This window comes from Dermacentor silvarum, chromosome 1 (genome assembly GCF_013339745.2).
Source record: "Dermacentor silvarum isolate Dsil-2018 chromosome 1, BIME_Dsil_1.4, whole genome shotgun sequence".
In the NCBI taxonomy this organism is placed as follows: Eukaryota; Metazoa; Arthropoda; class Arachnida; order Ixodida; family Ixodidae; genus Dermacentor; species Dermacentor silvarum.
Window position 1 is genome coordinate 41,170,051 of NC_051154.1, and position 20,264 is coordinate 41,190,314.

At 48.2% G+C, this 20,264-nt stretch overlaps 1 protein-coding gene across 2 annotated transcripts in view; it reads right to left on the reverse strand.

The window, feature by feature from the left end:
* Positions 1–710: 710 nt before the first annotated feature.
* The window catches only part of LOC119461447 (F-box/WD repeat-containing protein 1A), a 39,871-nt gene continuing 20,317 nt past the window's right edge, over positions 711–20,264 (reverse strand). For both annotated transcript variants that reach the window (XM_037722767.2, XM_049667003.1), the window contains 7 exons: positions 15,297–15,461; positions 15,001–15,205; positions 14,844–14,929; positions 10,918–11,023; positions 2,426–2,688; positions 2,171–2,360; positions 711–2,107 (listed from right to left, as the gene is read on the reverse strand). In XM_037722767.2, coding sequence (XP_037578695.1) covers positions 1,949–2,107; positions 2,171–2,360; positions 2,426–2,688; positions 10,918–11,023; positions 14,844–14,929; positions 15,001–15,205; positions 15,297–15,461 — 1,174 coding nt within the window. In that variant the 3' untranslated portion in view covers positions 711–1,948. The remainder of the gene's footprint in view (positions 2,108–2,170; positions 2,361–2,425; positions 2,689–10,917; positions 11,024–14,843; positions 14,930–15,000; positions 15,206–15,296; positions 15,462–20,264) is intronic.

Consider the following 20,264-nt stretch of genomic DNA (forward strand, 5'->3'; position numbering starts at 1 on the left):
GTAAGCAGTGATAACACTATTCCTGATCACACAGTTTCAGCGTTCACGTTACTGTAAATATATGAAACCAAGCTGTGACAAGCTTTCTTGATGCTGTCTTAAAGCAGTGGTGTGCCTAGAGCGGCCTTCAATACTCATGGAGAAGCAACTTGCAGTTATGTTACCTTATTCTGCTCAGCTGATGTACGTCACACGTTGGCATAGTCACATACAGCACAACGCAAGTTGGCATGGCGAATTTCATTTGCAAGAGACATTTCACAAAAATTGGCTGTTCCGCATTGGTCACACTGCTCGCAAATACTGAAACACATTTCAGCTTACACAAGTGGCCCTTATGTAATGACCTGTAAAGGGCCCTAAGGGTAAAATAAATGATGAAGGAGTAGCCCCTACGTGGTATAGCATCCAGGTTGGAAGGTGCTAGAGACACAGGCTACCACAGATGCACCAGTGAGTAGCTGTGTTATTAAACATGCAACATTTCCACATCAACTTTGCCATTTCCATGAAAACATAGCCCAGCCTGGGTTCAGGAACAATCCCTGCATTTGATGCAAATATCAAGTAGCTCCTGCTTTTCAATACATGATCAACACTTTCAACATTTCATATTTACATGTACATGTACACACGTGTATATTTACACATACTCTATGTGAACACAGAAGCACCTGCACCAGGTAAAGAACACCCTGGAGCCACAAATGTTCAACTCATAAAAGAAGTCACCTACCGGCAACATCATTTATTTACAATCAAAATGCTACAACTTTTTGCTTCCTAAAGCAGCTTTGGAATGCAGGCAAATATCTCATCAAGGTGATCACTTCAAACAAATTTGCTAGCAGAGCCCATACTAAATAAATACCCCTCAAAGTCTGAAGCTGCCGATAGAAGAGGTCCACTGATAAGTTTTCACCAACACTCAGGGCTCCTGCCAAGAACTATGGGCACTGGCAAACAGAAATTGCACCTTGAGTGAAAAGTTTGCGTCCCCATTCAAAACAAACTTTTCTAGGAGTGACAACATGATGCAGCATCACCCGCACAGACATCACACACATGCACTCACATGGTGTGGACACTTTCACAACACAGTTGCAGCTGATAACCAATTTTTTTTTTTTTTTTGGTAAACACAACAAAAACACTGACCATGCTCCAGCACACAAACAGGACAAACCTGCACAGAGTCTTGGTTCGAAAACCAACGCACGATCACTGCAGCATGCGACACAGCAGAACAGTTGCCACAGCTGCAGAGAGTAGTCATGTACACCCCACCCTTGTTTTTCAGCAACTGCCTACTCGTCCACATTCTCAGCAGGGAACAGCAATCCTATACAGCTGCTTCACTTCCACAGCATTAGGATACCAAGATGGAAGGTTCGAACAACAAAAAAGAAAAGTCATGTGGTTGAAAGCAGGTTGTGGAGCCCACCCCACCATGTGTCCAGGCAAACCTAGTAATACTTTGCCACTCATGCCAGAAGCAACACCCAAAAGCCAGATGGTTAGGAAGCTGCTGTATCTACAATGGCCTACAATGAACACCATCAAGGACAGCATCTTTCTTGATAAGCTCTGAGCATCAATGGGACCAATGATGGTACTTTGCTTGCTGCTGCACACAACACACAGCTGTCCACATCATACCAGCACCACACCTGTCACGGAACTATCACAAAGCAAAAAGTCCGATCCCCACAGGTTTAGCGTTAGAAGGAGCTTCCTTGGTGCCTTAACCAAGGCTGGCAGGGACAGTCAATAACCATGGCAAACAACAACACAAAGAGGAAGAAGACCTGGCTTTTTGGAGGACAGCCCACGTAACACCCAAAAGCTTCACATGGCCACGCAGAGGCAGAAGCCATGCATGGCTGGAGGGTCCAGTAGAGAAACAGCCAGGACCTCAGGAGTCGCCTTCCCCAGGGGACGGTGGATGTCACTTGTTTACATAGGTGTAGGTGCGAGGTGGCAAGGGAGATGAAGCAGCCTCCGATGGCAGGTGCAGAAAGTCCCAGATGAGGATGGTGTCATCATGAGATGATGATACAATTTGAAAGTCGTCAAACTGCAGCCGGAACACTCGGCCACTGTGCTCCTGCAAGGCAAGCACACGAGTCATTAAGTACTGCTCAGCATAAGCATAGATAGCTCAGCTTACCACAAGGGTGCGCAAGCAGAGTGTTCCTGCAGGTGCTCGAGGGTCCAGGGCTGCTGCCAGGTCCCACACTTTGATCTTGCCATCATAGGCACCGGACACTATGCGCTTGGTGTCAAAGCGGATGCAGCGCACAAGTTCTTCATGGCCTTCAAGCACACGCAAGCAAGCACCACATTCAATGTCCCACAGCCTGCAGAGTAGACATCACCAACCATTATTTTCTTGGGCACAAGAAAGGTTGCCACAGCACCTCACCTGATAGTGTTGTCAGAGCTGCCAGAGACCACAAGCCTATCTCGATACTGCAGGCAGGCAATTCCACGCTTGTGGCCATTAAGAGTACGTACAAACTCGCAGTTTGGTGTTCCCCAAACTTTGATAGTGCGATCTCCTGAAGCAGACACCACATAGCGTTCATCAAAGTCCACTACATTCACTGCAGCTCGGTGGCCAACGAGCACCCGCCGCAAGTTGATCTCACGAGGGGCCACCATGTCCCAGACAGCAATGGAACGATCCTGCGAAGAAACGCAGTTCCGAGATTGTTACAGACTCCCTCTTGCCACTGCAAAGCTACAGATGAATTGGCAAGCTGAAAGCTCGGTTTACGAGTCCACATATTTCTTGCTAGTTTGCATGTTCACTTGCTTCTTCCACTTCTGGTGCTGATTTCCATTCATTAAAATGCCAGCTGGCAGGCCCAGAATGAATGAAGATGTGTTATCTGATGAGTGGACCGCTCACCAAAAAGCGAGCTTTATATGCGGCCTTCACGTCAGGCACGAGGCAAGTAAACCAGCACATTGTGCCAATCATGGTTAGTGGTTATGTCTGCAATGGAAGTTGCCAAAAACTTGAACACAAGTGAATAGATGAGTATGCTCCATCAGTTGGCCCAACTAGTATGCGCTTCATTTTAGAGCAACATAGCACCTGGTACAGTGGAGACTTAGACACAAGAAAAATAAGTTAAATTGAACTAGTCATACCGTGAGAAGAGGCTTGAGAGGCGAGAAAAGACGGGGGGAAAAAAAAAAAAAAAAACGAGAGACTGGCGACGACGACACCTCAAAGTTCCTGCCTTGCCATGACACCATCAGTGATGCTACTGGCCCATCCCATTTCGGTGCAGCTTTTGGAGCAGCCAAAAATGCGTTTAGGAGCAGTAAAATGGTCTTTTGGAGCAGGTTTACGAAACCGATTACAAGCTATATCATATGGGGCTTTAACAGTGGGCAATGCATGTGAAAGCAGCAAGTGGTCATTGGTTCATAAATTCAATCCAAACACTAAAATTGACCACCACCACCCCCCTCCTCTCATCATAGCCCTTACGTACAGTGGACTGCGCTAAGATGTGCTTAAAAAGCACTTCAGTCGCATAAAAAATCATGGAAGCATTTTGATTGGACGTGCTATGCACAGAATTCAAAAACGTTTTGAAAACCTTCAGCATGATCTTGCTCCTATAAATGTATCCTTTAAGATGAAGTACTCTTTTGAAAAAAGTTACCGCCAGCAGTATGAAAATTTTACTTAGTTTTCCCTATGCTCTGATTAACTGATAACCTTCTACAGTCGGATCTCGTTAATTCGAACACGCTTAATTCGAACTTATGGTTTAATCGAACTGACGCTGTGGTCCCATGACTCCCGTTAAAGCTATGTGTATTCCTATGGGTGAAAACGCCCGGTAATTCGAACCCGAAAGCATTTGCGATGATTAATTCGAACATACGGTGCACCGGCAATGCTCTCAGCAGCGCGCCAAATCACGCGGCGGCGCCTCCAACCGGTATTGCTCCGACACCGCCATAGAGCAAAAAAATCCCAGAAGAGACCCCTCAACACCGCACGAAGAAAAAGAAAACGAAAAAAAAAAAATAATAATAACGCGACAAAATTTCACTCTCAAATGGCAAGGTCGCCGTTTCACCGCCGCACCGCGCGTACGTGCCAACGTCGCAGCGGCGGAGGCCCAGTCCGGCCAACTTCCCGATAACTAACGTTACTAGACTAGTAACGTTGCCGATAACGGCAGAAAACGAAACTTCAGGGAGCAGGCTAAGCTGGCGCCAGGCCGACGGGAGCGGGGGCGCAGGCACGGTGGGGGGCGCGCACGGAGACAGTCGAAGGTGGGGGAGCTATGAGGGAGTTGAGAGGGAGGGCGAGGGTTGCCACCGAAGCCACTGCCACCAAAGCGACGGCGTTGCCAAGGCCAAATCCGCTTCTCTGCCGCCCTCCTCCCCCACCTTCGACATTCTCTGCACACGCCCTCGCCGTGCCGCCCGCTCCCTGAAGTTTCGTTTTCTGCCGTTATCGGGAAGCGAGCGTTGGCCGGCGTGGGCAGTTTCGTGGCCCTCATTCGCGATGTGCTTGCGCGCCGCATTTCACGACTCGCACCGTTCATAGATCGTGCATGAATACTTCAAGCTAAACATTTCGACAGAATTACCTGTCTGGTTGGGAAAATTGATTAAGACTTAGAGATTGACTCCAACCAAATAAGGAAATTTACTAGCCCGACATTTCGGAACCAATTCGGCTCCTTCTTCAGGGGGTATTCTTCGGAGGTGGCGGTGTGCCGCTTTTAAAATGTCTTTTTTAAGCGGCACACCACCACCTCCGAAGAATACCCCCTGAAGGAGCCGAATTGGTTCCGAAACGTCGGGCTAGTAAATTTCCTTATTTGGTTGGAGTCAATCTCTAAGTCTTAATGAATACTTCAAAAATAAGGCCTTCTTTTAATTGGAACTTCTTTTTATTCGAACAAATTTTCAGGCCCCTTTGAGTTCGAATTATCGAGATTCGACTGTACTTGAAATACTGCAATGGTCAACACTGCCGTAGCGATTCGCTTTCACTCGTCGCGCAACCTCGCGAAGTGCAAGTATATATGTGCGTGACCTTTGACTGTGCACATGTAAGGCTGTCAGATTAATCCGAGATCAGGAAATTCAGTTTCGAGCTTTCTGTCTACATGTGAGCTTTCACCATTCTGTCCAGTAAGTGAAAAAACAAACTTCGCGAAAGCGTTCGCGATATTTGTCGGCAGGTCACTCGCGGACCGAATCTCTGCTTCCGGCCACCAGTCTAGCCCATGACCTCACGTCCAATCACAAACGCCGTTTACTGGTCCGAACATATCCCTTTCAGTCACGGTGTACACATTTGTGGACACGCCTTATTTTTGCCATTTCTGTGCAGTGGTGGCAAAGAATAGACAACAAAAATTAAGCTTAGGGTGAATTGAACGTTCTGCTTACCTCAAATACCTTCATTTTACTTCTGAGGGAAATCTATCGCTGCCGAAGATCGCTTTGGAGAAGGCACTACAGTGTTTCACGGGAGGCGTGACATTTCTGTAGCAATTCCAAAATTTGTTTCTTTCTAATAATGCTAGCAACCAACATTAACATGTGCAAGTAATCCGCACTAGTGATACAATTCTTTTTTATGTAGAAACGTATCATTGAGTGCCCAATAATTACATATCTAATCACTCCAATTATGGTGACTCATCATAAAATGCAGAGTCATTCTACCACCTTGACTTGCCCTTAATGGAGTCTGCAGCACCTCGGCATAAAATTATGTAAATTTCATACATTTATCGACAGTCGATCATATCTCGTTATAAGGGGATATTGGAGGCCACCTCGCCAGTGACGACCTGACCGTCACCGCATCAGCTGACAGCGAATTTTTGTCACGGCCGTACGTTAAACCTGCGGTGCTTCGTTAGTATCCAGCAGTGAAGTTGCCGTCTGGTGGCGAGTCGACCAAAATCTTAGTAGCGGCTGCACGCCATTCTCATGCCAAGAAAAGTGGGGGATAGGCAACAAATTGAATAGCAGAAAAATTGTTTAGAGCCGCCATGTTCGCGCCAATGTGCACCTTATGTTCGAAAAATCGAGTGAGACACCATACAGTGTCCGAAACTTCAGTCACCGTTATACATTGGTCATGCAGGAGTGCGGGGTCTGGCTCGGTGCCAGTGCGATCGCTCGCTGCCGCCTGAAAAGCGAAGTTGTTCCATTGCCTAAGCAACCCGCACGCATCGGGGTGGAAGTTATTGAATATAGACAGCAACCCATGAAGAAACAGCAGTACGATCCCTTGACTCGGTCCACTGCGGAGCTAATGCAGGCGCTGGTCCACGCAATGCCACCTTTGGATGGTGCGGTAAAACAGCGCTTGAGGGCATGCAGCCGCTGGTCCACGCAATGCCACTTTGGGAACTATGCCCTCAAGTGCTGTGTGCAGTAAAACAGCGCTTGAGAGCATAGTTCCGTTTCTGAAAGCCCGAACAACCCTTTCAGTGTAAATTGGGCACAGATTTCTCGTTTTGCTGAAATATAGCAGGATGTAGCAAAGTTGCATTCTAATAGAGTCGAAAACTGAGCTTAGCAAGTTTGAAGAACTTATAGTGAGCCACGACGGCCGAAATAATAATTCATTATTATAGCGCTAGGGTTTCGGTGCGAAATTTGTAGAATCAAAGTTCGACTTTCATTTTTTCCAGTAATCTACCTATTGCTGCAAAATTAACGAATGGTTAGCGTATGGTTTTTAAAGAATAGGTTATTGGTTTAAACTGATTGTGTTTCTGTTTAGTGCCCCTTCAAATACTACCAAATGAAGCAGCAATTTGCTTAAACATTTTTTCTGCCTTTTTTATTTGATCAGATGCAGTGGAATCTCGATGATATGATCACGGCTAATACGAATTTCCGGATGATACAAATTTTTCTGCGTTCCCGGCCGAGCCCCATTACTTTGCAACGTGCTAGAAAACGGTTGTTACGAATCGATTTTTGACCCGCGTCGTTTGATACGAATAAACGCCGCCCCACTGACGGCCGCAAAAAAGAACAGCGCGCAGTCACGTGCTTTCTTCCTTTCTCTTTTGGTGCGGAGGCGCGGACGCGACGCCGGAAAGCGCGGAGGCCGCGACTGGGCACGAAGAGTTTGAAGCGGTGGCGCTTTTGTTGCTTTTGTGCTTTTCCTCCTTTTCCGCGTGCCATCGGACGGAGTGGCTGCCGTGCTTCGGGCCGCGTTCTTTGTGTTTGCGCCATTTTGCCTAGTCGCAGCGAGCTATGTCTACCGAGATACGATCTCGGCTGATTCGCGCGGCCGTACGCCGAGGCGCGAGAGCCTCCGTTGGCGCGTCTTCCGTCGGCTGCGTTATCAGTGCCGATGGCACAGGGCGATTGTCGGTTTCGCTGCTGGAGTCACACGGTGCAAGATAGTGCGGCACGTAATGCACGGTGCAGGGTTGCGCTCGTTCAGTCTGGTGCTCATCTGCTTCTCCCACTAATCGCTGTATTTTTCTTGCCGTAGGAGCGCTTCCGCATTCCGAAAGCGTTCTTCGTCCAAAGTTTATTCGCCATCGTCGATCCATCACTAACCTGGGAGCTCTCAGTAATCCGAATTCTGTGTGTCAAGTGAAGACGCCGGCGTGGTTTACGAAGCAGACAACTGCGGTTGCCATCTTGCCCCTGCCAGAGCAGCAACCAATGGAGAGAGGCCTTTCAGCACGGCAGCCAATCGGAGGCCCGCTTTCATCGGAGGGCCCGTGTGACTACAGTAAAAGCTCGATGATACGAATCTCGCGGGGTCACGAAAAATATTCGTATTAGCCGAAATTCGTATCATTGAAACACAATTAAAACTACCGTCGAATCTCGATAATTCGAACTCGAAGGGGCCCGAAAATTTGTTCGAATTAGAAAGACGTATTTTTGAAGTATTCGTGCACCATAGCACGATGAACGAACGGTGCGAGTCGTGAAATATCGCGGCGCGCAAGCGCATAGCAAGCGCGGGCCACGAAACTGCCCACGCCAGCTAACGGTCGCTTCCGGATAACGACAGAAAACGAAGCTTCAGGGAGCGAGCGGGCGGCGCCGGCACACGGGTGCGCGGAGACCGTCGAAGGTGAGGAAGGAGGGCGGCAGGGAAGCGGATTTGGCCGCGTCAACTCCGCCGCTTCGGTGGCTCCCCTCGCCCTCCCTCTCAACTCCCTCGTAGCTCTCTCACCTTCGACTCCATGCGCGCCCGCCGCCGTGCTGGCGCCAGCTTATTTTAGCCGCCCCCGGAAGTTTCGTTTTCTGCCGTTATCGGGAAGCGAGCGATTGCGGGCGTGGCAGTTTTGTTGGCCCGACTGTGCCTCCGCCGCTGCTTCCCTCTGCACTGCTGCCGCAGCGTGCAAGGTCAACATGTGACTAGAAAATAGAGGAGAAGGGTTCTCTGCCACTTTATCCGCGTGGCTGAGACGTCGGCACTAGTGTGTGCTAGAATACGGTTGTCTAGAACACTCGAACACTCTAGTCGGCACGTACACGCTTGTTCCGGCGCGATGCAGAAACGGCGACCTTGCAATTTGAGAGAGGGGGAAATTTCCGCCGCGGGTTCTTTTTTTTTTTCCCCGTTCCTTCGCGCGCGGCATTGAGGGGTCTCTCCTGAGCTTTTGCTCTATGGTGGTGTCGGAGCAATGCCGGTCAGAGGCGCCGCCGCGTTATTTGGCGCGCTGCTAAGAGCATTGTCGGTGCGCGGTATGTACGAAATAAGCGTGTTCGAATTAACGAGATTCGACTGTAGCTAAATTAAAGAGTCAGAGGTGAACTCACTCAGGCACATGTACGTAAAAAGCATTTATTTCTTGAAGCGCCACCGCTTCAAACTCTTCGCGCCCAGTCGCGGAGTCTGCGCTGTCCGGCGCCGCGCCTCCGCACCAAAGAGAAGGAGAGAAAGCGCGTGACTGCGCGCTGTTCTCTTTCGCGGCCGTCGGTGGGGCAGCGTTTATTCGTATCAACCGACGCAGGCTGAAAACCGATTCGTAACATCCGTTCTCTAGCACGTTGCAAAGTAATGGGGCTCGGCCGGGACCACAGAAAAATTCGTATCATCCGGAAATTCGTATTAGCCGTGATCGTATCATCGAGCTTTTACTGTACCTATCGCAGACCCACGCTTCTTTTGTGCTTGTGTGTTTGTTACAAGATGGCGACGACGGACGAATTGAGAAGCGGAAGGGCGAAACTTTGAGCTTTCGAATGATACCAAGATGGCAGCGCTCGGTGGCGGGAAATACGAGATATGGCTCCGTGAACTGCGGTGATTTTGCACGATTTAAAGCTGTTTTCTCACCCAGAGAAATTCGCACTGACGAATTAAACTTTTTCGGGCACTTTTAGTGCGTTTTCAGCCAAACCATTTTGATGCAGCGTAGTTTAGGCGTTGCAGATACCCAAACGCGTGGTTTTCAAAAATCTATTTTTCTCGCGATTTTCGCGATCTGATCACTGCGCCCCCCCCCCCCCCTAATTTAGCTAGTTTTAATTGTGTTTCGATGATACGAATTTCGGCTAATACGAATATTTTTCGTGACCCCGTGCGATTCGTATCGAGATTCCACTGTAGATAATATGCAGTGCTCATAACATAAGTTGCCAGAGTCGTGAATATCATCACTAACCAAAACAATGATTTTCAAGGCCTGCACATATGAAAAAACATTTAGACCAAGCAGCCGCGCGTAATCCGAGAATCGAAGCGTGCGACCAGGAGTTTTGTATCAGTTTAAATTAACGAACGTTAAAGTACCCGCGGTCTTCGCATGAAGCAGACAAAGTAATAATAATTAAAAAAAAAAAAAAAAACATGGTGACCGAAATTTTAGGCATAGTACAGTGCCTCATCCGATTTTTTGGACTGATCGGCGTTTGCACGGTGTAGAAAACATGGCGTCCGCAGACAAAGTTGCCGCCATTCGAGGGTTGCCCGTGCCCTCGCTTTTGTTATCAAGGTGGTTTCTCCGCTTTCCATGTGCCATACAGCCATTGCAATGCATTTTGTTGACTTGGCACCAAACCACAACTTTGGTTGCCGACGAGGTGCACTGGTTAGGTCTAGCCGGCGGGGGTGCCGGGCGGCATGCCGTCGTGGGAAGCTCGCCCTTGATATGTTCGTACCCGTACACAATTACACAGACACTACGCATGCGATCACGTGCACAGGCTGAACTGACAGCAACACGTACAAAGCGGAGTTTGGCTCCTCAGGCAATCAGACGTGGCAACTACTACAAATGCCTACCAAGTTTGTATGTGCGCCCACCACTGGTACAAACGGCGGAAGCTCACAAGTGCACATATAGCCTAATAGCTCCAATCAAAATTTGCGAAACACTGCTTAACCTGACAGCATCACAAGCGCGATATATGCACTTCACAATGCGCATTGCGACGGGTGTACAGAAACTGAAGCCGCATTCAGTGCAAAGCACACTGCTGATAAGCAGCTGAGCAAAAGGCATCTCCATTGCCTAGGCGACCACCGCACACTCGTATTGCGCTGCCGCCGTTGTTTTTTTTTTTGTTTCTTTCTCTCCTTTTTTAGCTTGTTCGTTCACTCCGTGTCTCATGCTCCTCCTCCGCATTGCCCTCGTTGCTCTCCTCTCCCATCGGCGGGCACACCTCATTGAAGAGCATGTGCACTACTGCGCTTGGAGGCATTTTCCCACGGAAGCTGCATTATAACCGGTATTTCGCTGCGCGGCTGCACTATAAGCGGTATGTGCATACATGGAGTTCTATGGGAGGGTTATAAGTGGTCTATACTGTAATCAATTCCATCGGTCCCAACAACCTATCCCATCAAGATCAAATTAACGGAAGTACCTGTTCAGTATTCACTATAGCGAAATTTCACTGCATGTGCTATGCGGAGTAGAGATGGCTTACTTTTGAGCAGGTGACCATCATGCCATTGTTGAAGCGCAGATGGAGCACAGCCTCACAGTGGTGGATCAGGGTATTAACCATCTCACCTGTCTTCACATCCCAAACCCTGCAAAGCAACATTATTTATCACAGTTGACTCCTGTTAATCCCCAACACAACACAAAATTGGTTCAGGTTATCTGATGTTTAAATAAAAAGAAGTGCAACATGCATGGGTGCCTTCTGGTACTTTTGAAGCTTGACCTTAAAGGGCCCCTTCACCAGGCCACAAAGCAAATTTTGGTTATACACTGGAAGTTGTTATGACATGTTCCCCTACTTACGGTGCACTTGCTTAATGAGTGTCGCTTGCTTTAAGGAGCGTTTATAGTCGTGACATTCTCAGCGCGCGGGCGAGTGTCACTTGCAAACATTCACGATACGCCACTTGCCCTGCACCAGCTGAAATGCCATTCCCTCTATACTTTGACGCACGCGCTGTCGGCTGCTCTCTTCGGATCATGCACAGAACGATGCCCAACCCGCACGCCGCCGCCACCGCTTGCAGCAGGAACTGGCGCCTGAAGAGCAAGGCTGCGTGGCCCCTGCGCACCAGCATTGCCAACATACTCCCACGCACTAGCACTCTCCCCATCTACGATGGCACAAAGTTCGAATTATCGATGGTGGCGCGAATTTCAGTGTGAATTAGCGGGATGCGTTACCTATTGCTTTCAATACATTGTTGGACGGACTGCAGCGGCTGCTTCGAATTATCCAAAATTTTGAATTAACGAGCTTTTACTGTACAGTCGAGTGCAAAATTTTAGAGACCACGGGAGCGGCGACTTAACTGCATTGCTGCGCCTTCTGACGGCTGCGCGCCTAAGTTCGAGAGCGTGTACTGCACACGCGCGTCCTTTTTTACCTGCCAGCCTGCTCGTTCGGTCGCTTCAACCGCGCACGCACCAGAACGCGGGCGAGAGTGCAAGGTGCCACTTCTGCAGTCGCCGTGGAATCCCCCGAGCAATGATATTGTCATATTGTGACGAAAACACTTCATTTGTACTGGCAGTGCTGGGAGCGCGCCACCCTCTGCGCCTTGCTTCTACACGCTCCGCGGCGCAGCACACATGCTTTGTGTCACTTTTTCTGAAATCGAATTATGTGATAAGGTCAGGAAGCAGCGATGTCTTTTGCGCTCTACGATTGATTCCACGGCGACTGCAGACGTGGCACCTTGCGCTCTCGCCCGCGTTCCGGTGCGTGCACGGTTGAAGTGACCGAACGAGCAGGCTGGCAGATAAAAAAGGACGCTCGTGCGCAGTACGCGCTCTCGAACTTAGGCGCGCAGCCGTCAGAAGGCGCAGCGATGCAGTTTAGTCGCCGTTCCCGTGGTCTCTAAATGTTTGCACTCGACTGTACAGTAAAAGCTCGTTAATTCAAAATTTTGGATAATTCGAAGCAGCCGCTGCAGTCCGTCCAACAATGTATTGAAAGCAATATTTAACGCATCCCGCTAATTCACACTGAAATTCGCGCCACCATCGATAATTCGAACTTTGTGCCATCGTAGATGGGGAGAGTGCTAGTGCGTGGGAGTATGTTGGCAATGCTGGTGCGCAGGGGCCACGCAGCCTTGCTCTTCAGGCGCCAGTTCCTGCTGCAAGCGGTGGCGGCGGCTTGCTGCAGTACAAAGTAAAACAAGAACACACAGACATTCGGTTTGTGTGCTTTATTATTTCTCTAAACATTAATTAGTCTATTGAAGCAACAGATGTCACCGCATATACATGTACATAGGCGCACTTGCTGATGTACGTCATCCAACCCGTCTTGGAGCGCGGCGCTAGCGAGAAAGGTAAATGGCTCTTAGTTTGAAATTTCAGCTCTTTCTGCGGCGCATAGCAACATAGTTCTTATCAGACACGATCGTGAGCATGCATTGTATGCAATGTGCTTGTCAGCTAAAAATAGCCAGGCCTGCTGAGGGGCCGTTTAAAAGGCAGATAAATTAAATGATGTAAATTAAACAAAAGTGAGTGGAACGAGGTTCCATTGTATTTGTGGAGTCGAGAACTATGCAACGCTGCGGCAAACACATTTGACATCAACATCTTTCTATGCCATATTTTAGTGTGACGGATGAGCAGAGCAGTGTTGCACAATTCTGCCAGTATTTTCCATGCCAAGGACAGAGTGGTGGCTTTTACTGTGCTAGGAATTCCAAGGGATTCCAAGAATTAAGATGCAATTTATCCGTATCATAGAAATTGAGTGAGAATAGTAAATTCATGGAGCAGGGGTGCAACAGATAAAATAGGATTTAGCGCAGTTTTTGGTGCAGAGAAACCTTAGTGTTGGAGCAAAAAAAAAAAAAAAAAAATCAACATTTGGAGTAGCTTATACGGAAAGAAAACTCCATTTTGAAGCATCAAATTCCAATGTCGGAGCAGTTTAACAGAAGAAATTATGCAGAAACCATGAAAGATGATAGTCAATGTAAGTGAATAGCCCGAACAAACGAGCGAGCAACAGTCCCCCCCGCAGCATTCCTTGCAACTGAGGAGAGCAGGCGCCTTTTCCCTTGGCGTGTTTTCTCACCTTCTCTCCCCCAGTTTCGACCACAGTCTACTACCAGCCCACAAAGAAAATAGCCAGAAGAGCCAAAGAAAGCTAGTCGCTAAAAGCTGCGTTGCTGCCAGAAAGCAGCATTTAAAAGCAACTCTCTGGCCACCCAAAACCAAACACTCTGGCGCTACTAGTACACTCTACAATCGCCTTTCCATTGCTGCACCTCCGTGACTGGATTGGATTGGCAACATCTGAAACACGAATGATGATAATGTTGGCAATACTGCAGATTGTGAACGCGGCTTTTTTTCCTGCTAAATCTAGTGCGACAGAACTTTTGCAGCTGCTCGGAGCATTTTGGCACAGCGTGGCTCAATTTCAACAAATCGCATGCTTTTGGCACATAAATGCGCAAGTGTATCAAAATGGCGCAACTGGCACAGCTGTTGCACCCCTGATGGAGAAATGTCCTAAATCGACAGTGGAGTTGTGCAAAATGCCATAATGGAGGGTTTCAGGTTAATTTCAAGCTCCTAAGAATTTTTCAATTGTATGGTTTAACGTTCTAAAACTGCCCAGCGAGTGACAAGGGACGCCATAAAGGAGGGCTCCAGATTAATTTTGACAACCTGGATTTCGTTAACAAGCACACGAGTGGTCTTGCGTTCTGCCCCCATTAAAATGTGGCTGCTGTGGCCGAGAACTGAACCCGAGAATTCATGCTCAGTACCAGAATACCAGAGATTCTTTAACATGTACCCAAAGTGCACTACACAAGTGTTTTTGCATCCTGTCCACATCAGAATGCAGTTAGAAATGCCCGAGAATGGGAAACACTTATGCATCTATTGCAGACACGAGAGCAGTAAGCCAAACTCAAAACACAACTTAGGCATCGTGTAGATGGCTCTCACATTTTTTAAAAGGCCACCACCCACTTTCTTCACCAAATTACTTTGTGGTCTGTATTGCACACCATTACAGCCTGCAATGCCCAGCTTTGTTGAGAAAACAGTGATGTTTCCAATATTCTGTTCATGGTCAACCAGCGGAGAACATAAGCCCAAGTGCTCAAACTACTAAAACAAACAGTGCCACATCGGCGAGAGGTTCAAACAAGTGTGCAACATGTAAAATTGTAGATAAATGTTATCACCATTTATGAAACAGTATTTTGCATTCTTTTACCAAGTCTTTCCTGTTGAGCAATGTAAAAATGCCCCCAATTACATATTTTTCACTGCCTCACGTATTTCAAGTTAACAACATTCAAAATAGCTGGGAACTATCAAGAGCAACTTATGCTGCTACACTGCTGCATTATCACATTGAAAAAAAAGTCATTTGTCAATGAAGAGGCAAAACCGTCTTACCGGACAGTAGAATCACTGGACCCAGAGATTATCACTTTGTCATCATACTGCAGGCATAGTACAGAACCTGTGTGACCTGTTAGCACCTGTAGAGAAACACACACAGCCAAAAATGTAAAACTTGCTATACAACTTTCACAATGAATGATTATATTACCTTGACACATTGCAAGGATGCCCTGTCCCATATCTTGATTGTGTTATCTCGCAGGCCAGACACAATCTTAGTGTCATCATATTGTAGGCAGTAGACACCTTTGGAATTCTCAGAGCGGCAGTTTATGCGTTGAAGGTTGTGCCTTCCACACCTCCAGTTGTTCTCTATGCTCTCAATGTCTTGGATGATGCGTGGATACAAACGCCTAGAAAACACAATAAAAGGCAGCAAGTTAGTGTCAGATGCACTTTTTATCATACATAAAGACACAGGCTCCTGTAGTTGAATCCACCTACCTGTAAAACATGTGGTCAGGATGTGGCTCGCCTGGCGGTGGCTTGAACAAGTACTGCATCCAACCCCTCCTCTCAGCCAGGCCACGCCACAGGGGATCCGTAGAAACACGTCGTTCCATCAGCTTGCGCCAAAGGCCTCCCTCAGCCACAACACGGCGCCACTCCCTGTGATCACCAATTCACAGGCAAGAGGTTCGAGTGAGTACCCCATGGCAACACATAGGAAACAAAGTGAATTGTGCTTAGCTCCATACACATAATTATAATGTCAGAGAAAAGCATACAGTTGAACCCGACCATATCGAACCCGTTTACATCGAATTATCCAGTATATTGAACTATTTCTGAACACTGTATAGTTACAATGACAACATATAGCAAAAATTATGCTTACATGGAACAAAAATAACAACGACTCGCGATATATCGAGCGTGAAGGGGTGTAAAATTGCCCCCAGAAGTTGGCTTTCCCTTGCGGTGGTGGGCAAACCTGCCGACGGTGGCTCTATCCACCCGCTCTCCTTACCATGACCACCGCGTCCAGTGAGCTGTCGACAGCCCCCTGGCAAAAAATGATCCTGGCCCGCCCGCAGAGCTTGCTCAGACAGCCAATCAGAGGCTCTTGTTCTCTCGTCGTGCAAGTGCAAGATGTCTCGCTGCTTTTCTCGTTCATTGTGTTTGCGCCTTGTGGACCTTCTCCTACAGTGTTGCCGTGAGGGCTAGCGCGAACTGGCAGAATTTGCATTTCGCCGTGAAGCTCGAAATCGTAAATAGAGTCGAACACGGTGAGAAGTCGGACATCTCTGCAGTGTACAAGAATCCGAGGAGCACTCTCAGCCCGATCTTGAAGAATAAGGGGGAGATTAGGGCTAAAGCAGACAAAAGACCCGGTGACCATGGCGCACGGCCATGTATGAAGACATCGAGGCGGCCGTCTACAAGGGATTCGTCGACGTTCGGTCGCGCCGGCCCCATGATCAACCAAAAAGCCAAGGACATGGCTTTACTCCTTGGCAGGGAGGATTTTCAAGATGGCTTCGGTTGGTTGCAGTGGTTTAAAGAACGGAACAAGATTGTTGGCAAAGCAGCCAATGTTGAAAGCTGAGCTGAAGACTTTGACAGTGTGTACAAATGGATGCAAGGAAACGGGCCAGATATTACAAGATATGAAACCCGAGATATCTTCAACGCCGATGAAACCGCAATATTTTGGCAAATGCTTACAAATAGCACACTTGCGTGTTGGGGTGACAAATCTCACAACAGCAAAGTGAACAAGGCCCGTGTATCCGTGCTACTGGCAACCAATTTGGAAGGATAAAAAAAGCTTCAGCCCTAGGCTATTCCAAAGGCAAGTTGCCACGGTGCCTTTGGAATGCACTGTCGCTTCAGGCGGCTACCGCGTGCCCGGTGATGAATCTGAAAATTCTGATGAGTGCGACGAAGCCATTCCCGGTGTTGCCGAAGTTTGGAACGAGCTCTCAGAATTTCTGGAAGCCGCTGATGGATCAACGATCGACGAGTTTGTGAGTGCGGATGATGGTGTCGTGACCACTGGAGAGCTCGAAAATGATAACTACATTGCCGACATTGTACCATGCACAAGTGAAAGCGGGCACAATGAGGAAAGCAACAACGATGCTTTACCCACATTCTCCGAGGTGATCGTTGCACTCGTAACAAAGGTATTTGCCCCCCCCCCCCCCCTCACCTGTCAATCACTTCAACAAACAGTTCATCCTCCCGGAAGAAAGAAAGCAACTAGTCCGGCGCTTCTGCACAAATGTGGAAGGTTGCGGCCTCAGCTGCTCCGACTCTTTAGACAACATGGAGAAGTGCATGCTGTCACAGGCAGTGAAGTTTCTCAAGCAGAAGATAGAGGACTATTTCGTGCAAAACTAAGCTTCATCAATAAAGTGCTCTTATAAATGGTATGTGCTTTTATGACGTCCAATTCTTTAGCAGGCTTATATCGAATTATGCCCTATATCGAACTGATAAGCTGATAAGAGTCTTTTTGGGAGTTCAATATAACCAGGTTTGAGTGTAAATGTTTGGGTTTTCTAGTATTAAACGGCTTTGAAATATGAACCCAGAATCACAATGGTAAGATGGAGCAGGAACCACATTGAGTTGATCACTTTAAGCAGACAGTGGTTGGCTAAGCCAGCGGGCCGAACACTTATCAGTGGTAGGTGATGGTGAATCATGAAAAAGTGAAGGAGCCTCCAAAAGTGATCAATCAGGAATACTACCTCCAGAGTTACAATATACTATATTGAACTTAGAATGTGTTTTTAGAGTAACTTAAATATATACATGCCAATATGACCCCTTTTGCACACTCTGCTGCATTAACTCTCACCATGGACAGGCACTCTTCGAAGCTTCTTGAAATGGCATGCTGTATGCATGCCACAAACAGTGCCCGATTTCTCAAGCATTCTCTGACTACCTTTTAGGTCGGCATGCTAAACTGCCGCGGCTGTAGCTGTTTGAAACACCACAGCTTGCTGAACAAACGCATCCTGCATCGGGAAGACACGCCAATCTCTCACGGTGGCCTGGAAAGCCAGGAACATGAATCACTGGCCCATGTGGTCAGTCGCCAGCCGCAGGCTGTGCTCCTCAACTTTGTGAAACGATGCCACTTCAAAGCTGTGGCATGTACCAAACTTTTGGGCCATTTTACAGATGTACATGTACACCCATAAGCAAAAGTATACGGACCACGGGAGCGCGTGTCAAACTGCATTGACGCGCCGTCTACCGACACGGCGCCTGCTATCGAGAGGGCCGCTAGAGCAGCGGTGCGCATGCGCGTCCCATCATATCCCCTGGCCTGACATGTAGCTTTGCCTGAGGTGGTTACGGTGCGCGTCGACTAAATGCCAACTGGGTGTCGCTGCCGTTTCGGATAATAGAACGCCGCTGAAAAAAAAAAAAACGAGGCATTTTGCGCGAGTCATCGAGAGGCGTCAGAGAAGGCAGTGCGTCGCGAGATAACCAGAAAGAAGAAAAAAAAAAAAGCAAACCGCGGCGCGCGCGCGAGCCAGCCCAGCGGCGGAGATGCGACGGAGCAGAGGCAGCGACACCCAGTGGACATTTAGTCGACACGCACAGTAACCACCTCAGGCAAAGCTACATGTCAGGCCAGAGGATATGATGGGACGCGCATGCGCACCGCTGCTCTAGCGGCCTTCTCGACAGCAGGCGCAGCGCGTTGGTAGACGGCGCATCGATGCAGTTTGACACGGGCTCCCGTGGTCCCTATACTTTTGCTCACGGGTGTACATGTGTGCACTAGAAAAGGCGAAGAGACAACAGCATGCAACAAAAACGGCAGTTGAAAACGATTTGAAAGCGCTAAGTCACACGTTCCATGAAATCAGGTTACGAAGCAAAGCCTCGTGTGGCAGTAAATGGTAGCCAACTGATGCCATCCGCACCTATAGAGCCTCCAGTTTTGTCTTTGCAGCCTCAAAATTTTTTGCTTTTGACTTCATTCACCAGCTGTTTCATGCGTCCTATTGCACCCTCGATACCACTGCTAGCTTACAAAAAAAGAGGAACACAACTTTTACAATGATGGTAGCAATTTCATACCAAGCCCTTTTCTCTCTGAGTGAAACAGCAAGTCAACTGAGACAAGAAGGAACAAGAGAAGCAGACAGAGCGCTCAACTTGCAATAAGTTTATTTTCGTCAGCTCGCTGCATATATAGCCAGGTAAGGGAATAAAGAAAAAGAAAACAGCACATTGAAACACATTTCTCATCCGCAATTGATACGAATACCTAAGAAGGATAGCTCTTTTTCTGTGAAGGCAACAGAAGGTTGGCTGATACACTGTGCACCGGCACAGGTGATCTCGGCTGCTTCAACGATTTCCCTGATCAGTTCTGACTTGCGTTTGAATATAATCACGCAATTTTCGAAGTTTGGTTTACAGCCATTGTTGCAGCAGTGCACACCAAGGTACCTTTAGATCGTGCAGTGAACATTGTTTGGGCGCTGCTGAAGCTGCTTTTCCCGGCTCCTACGTCGTTTTCGGCCGGTCCCGGCACAACTCCCATAAAACCCAATGCATTGGTAACCCCGCTGTTACATCTCAACTGTGGGACCGTTCCCGCATCATACGTTGCGAACTGCCACCCCGCGCCGGCCCGAGCGGCCATTTTGACTTTTAATGTCGCTTGGCTTGGTTGCCGATGGCATTGGCCGCCCACAGTGCCGGGGGCGACACTTATTACGTATTTTCGGTTTCCGCCAGCAAAAGTATGGCCCTTGAGATCCGTATTTTCTATCTAAAGATGGTGTCTATGACGCTTTGCGGTGCTAAAATTGGTTTTGGCTCATAGATGTTCTGTACAAAGTCCAAGGGCGATAACGCCGTCGCCGTGCCGTATGCTGTATGTGCAAGTGAAAGCGTGCGAGGGGAGCCGACGACCGCGTCTAAATCTTGCGCGTGAAAGGAAGAATAGCAGGGGGGGAAGCGTGCCTTCTTCCGTTGTGCTCGAGGCACCGGCGAGGGAGTGAGGAGGGAAGGATAGCGGGCAGCGTTGTGCTCTGGCATTAACTGCGTACTCCGCGGCGGCGCCGTATCTTGAAAGCGATCTGCGTTGGGGGCAGAGTCTACGCAGTGTAGGTGCGTCGGCGCTCAGTTTGCGTTGAAGCGATAGACAACAGCACGAAGGTCACTTCGCTCGCTTCTGCAGCGGCGCTTAAATTCCTCACCCCAGAGTTTGACAGCACGTGCCTGCGCTCATCGAGTGTGATGTGTTGATGTTTGCCTGTGGGCGCTGACACCATGCTTACTAATATAGTTAATAAGCGACTGTTTAAAAGTTTATACGGACAATAAAACTACTATTCTTACTTTGCATAGCTGTCTACTAATTTGCTATCGCAATTGATACTTCGGCTGTCGGGCGAAACCGACTTTTTTTCACATGTAAGATTTCAAATA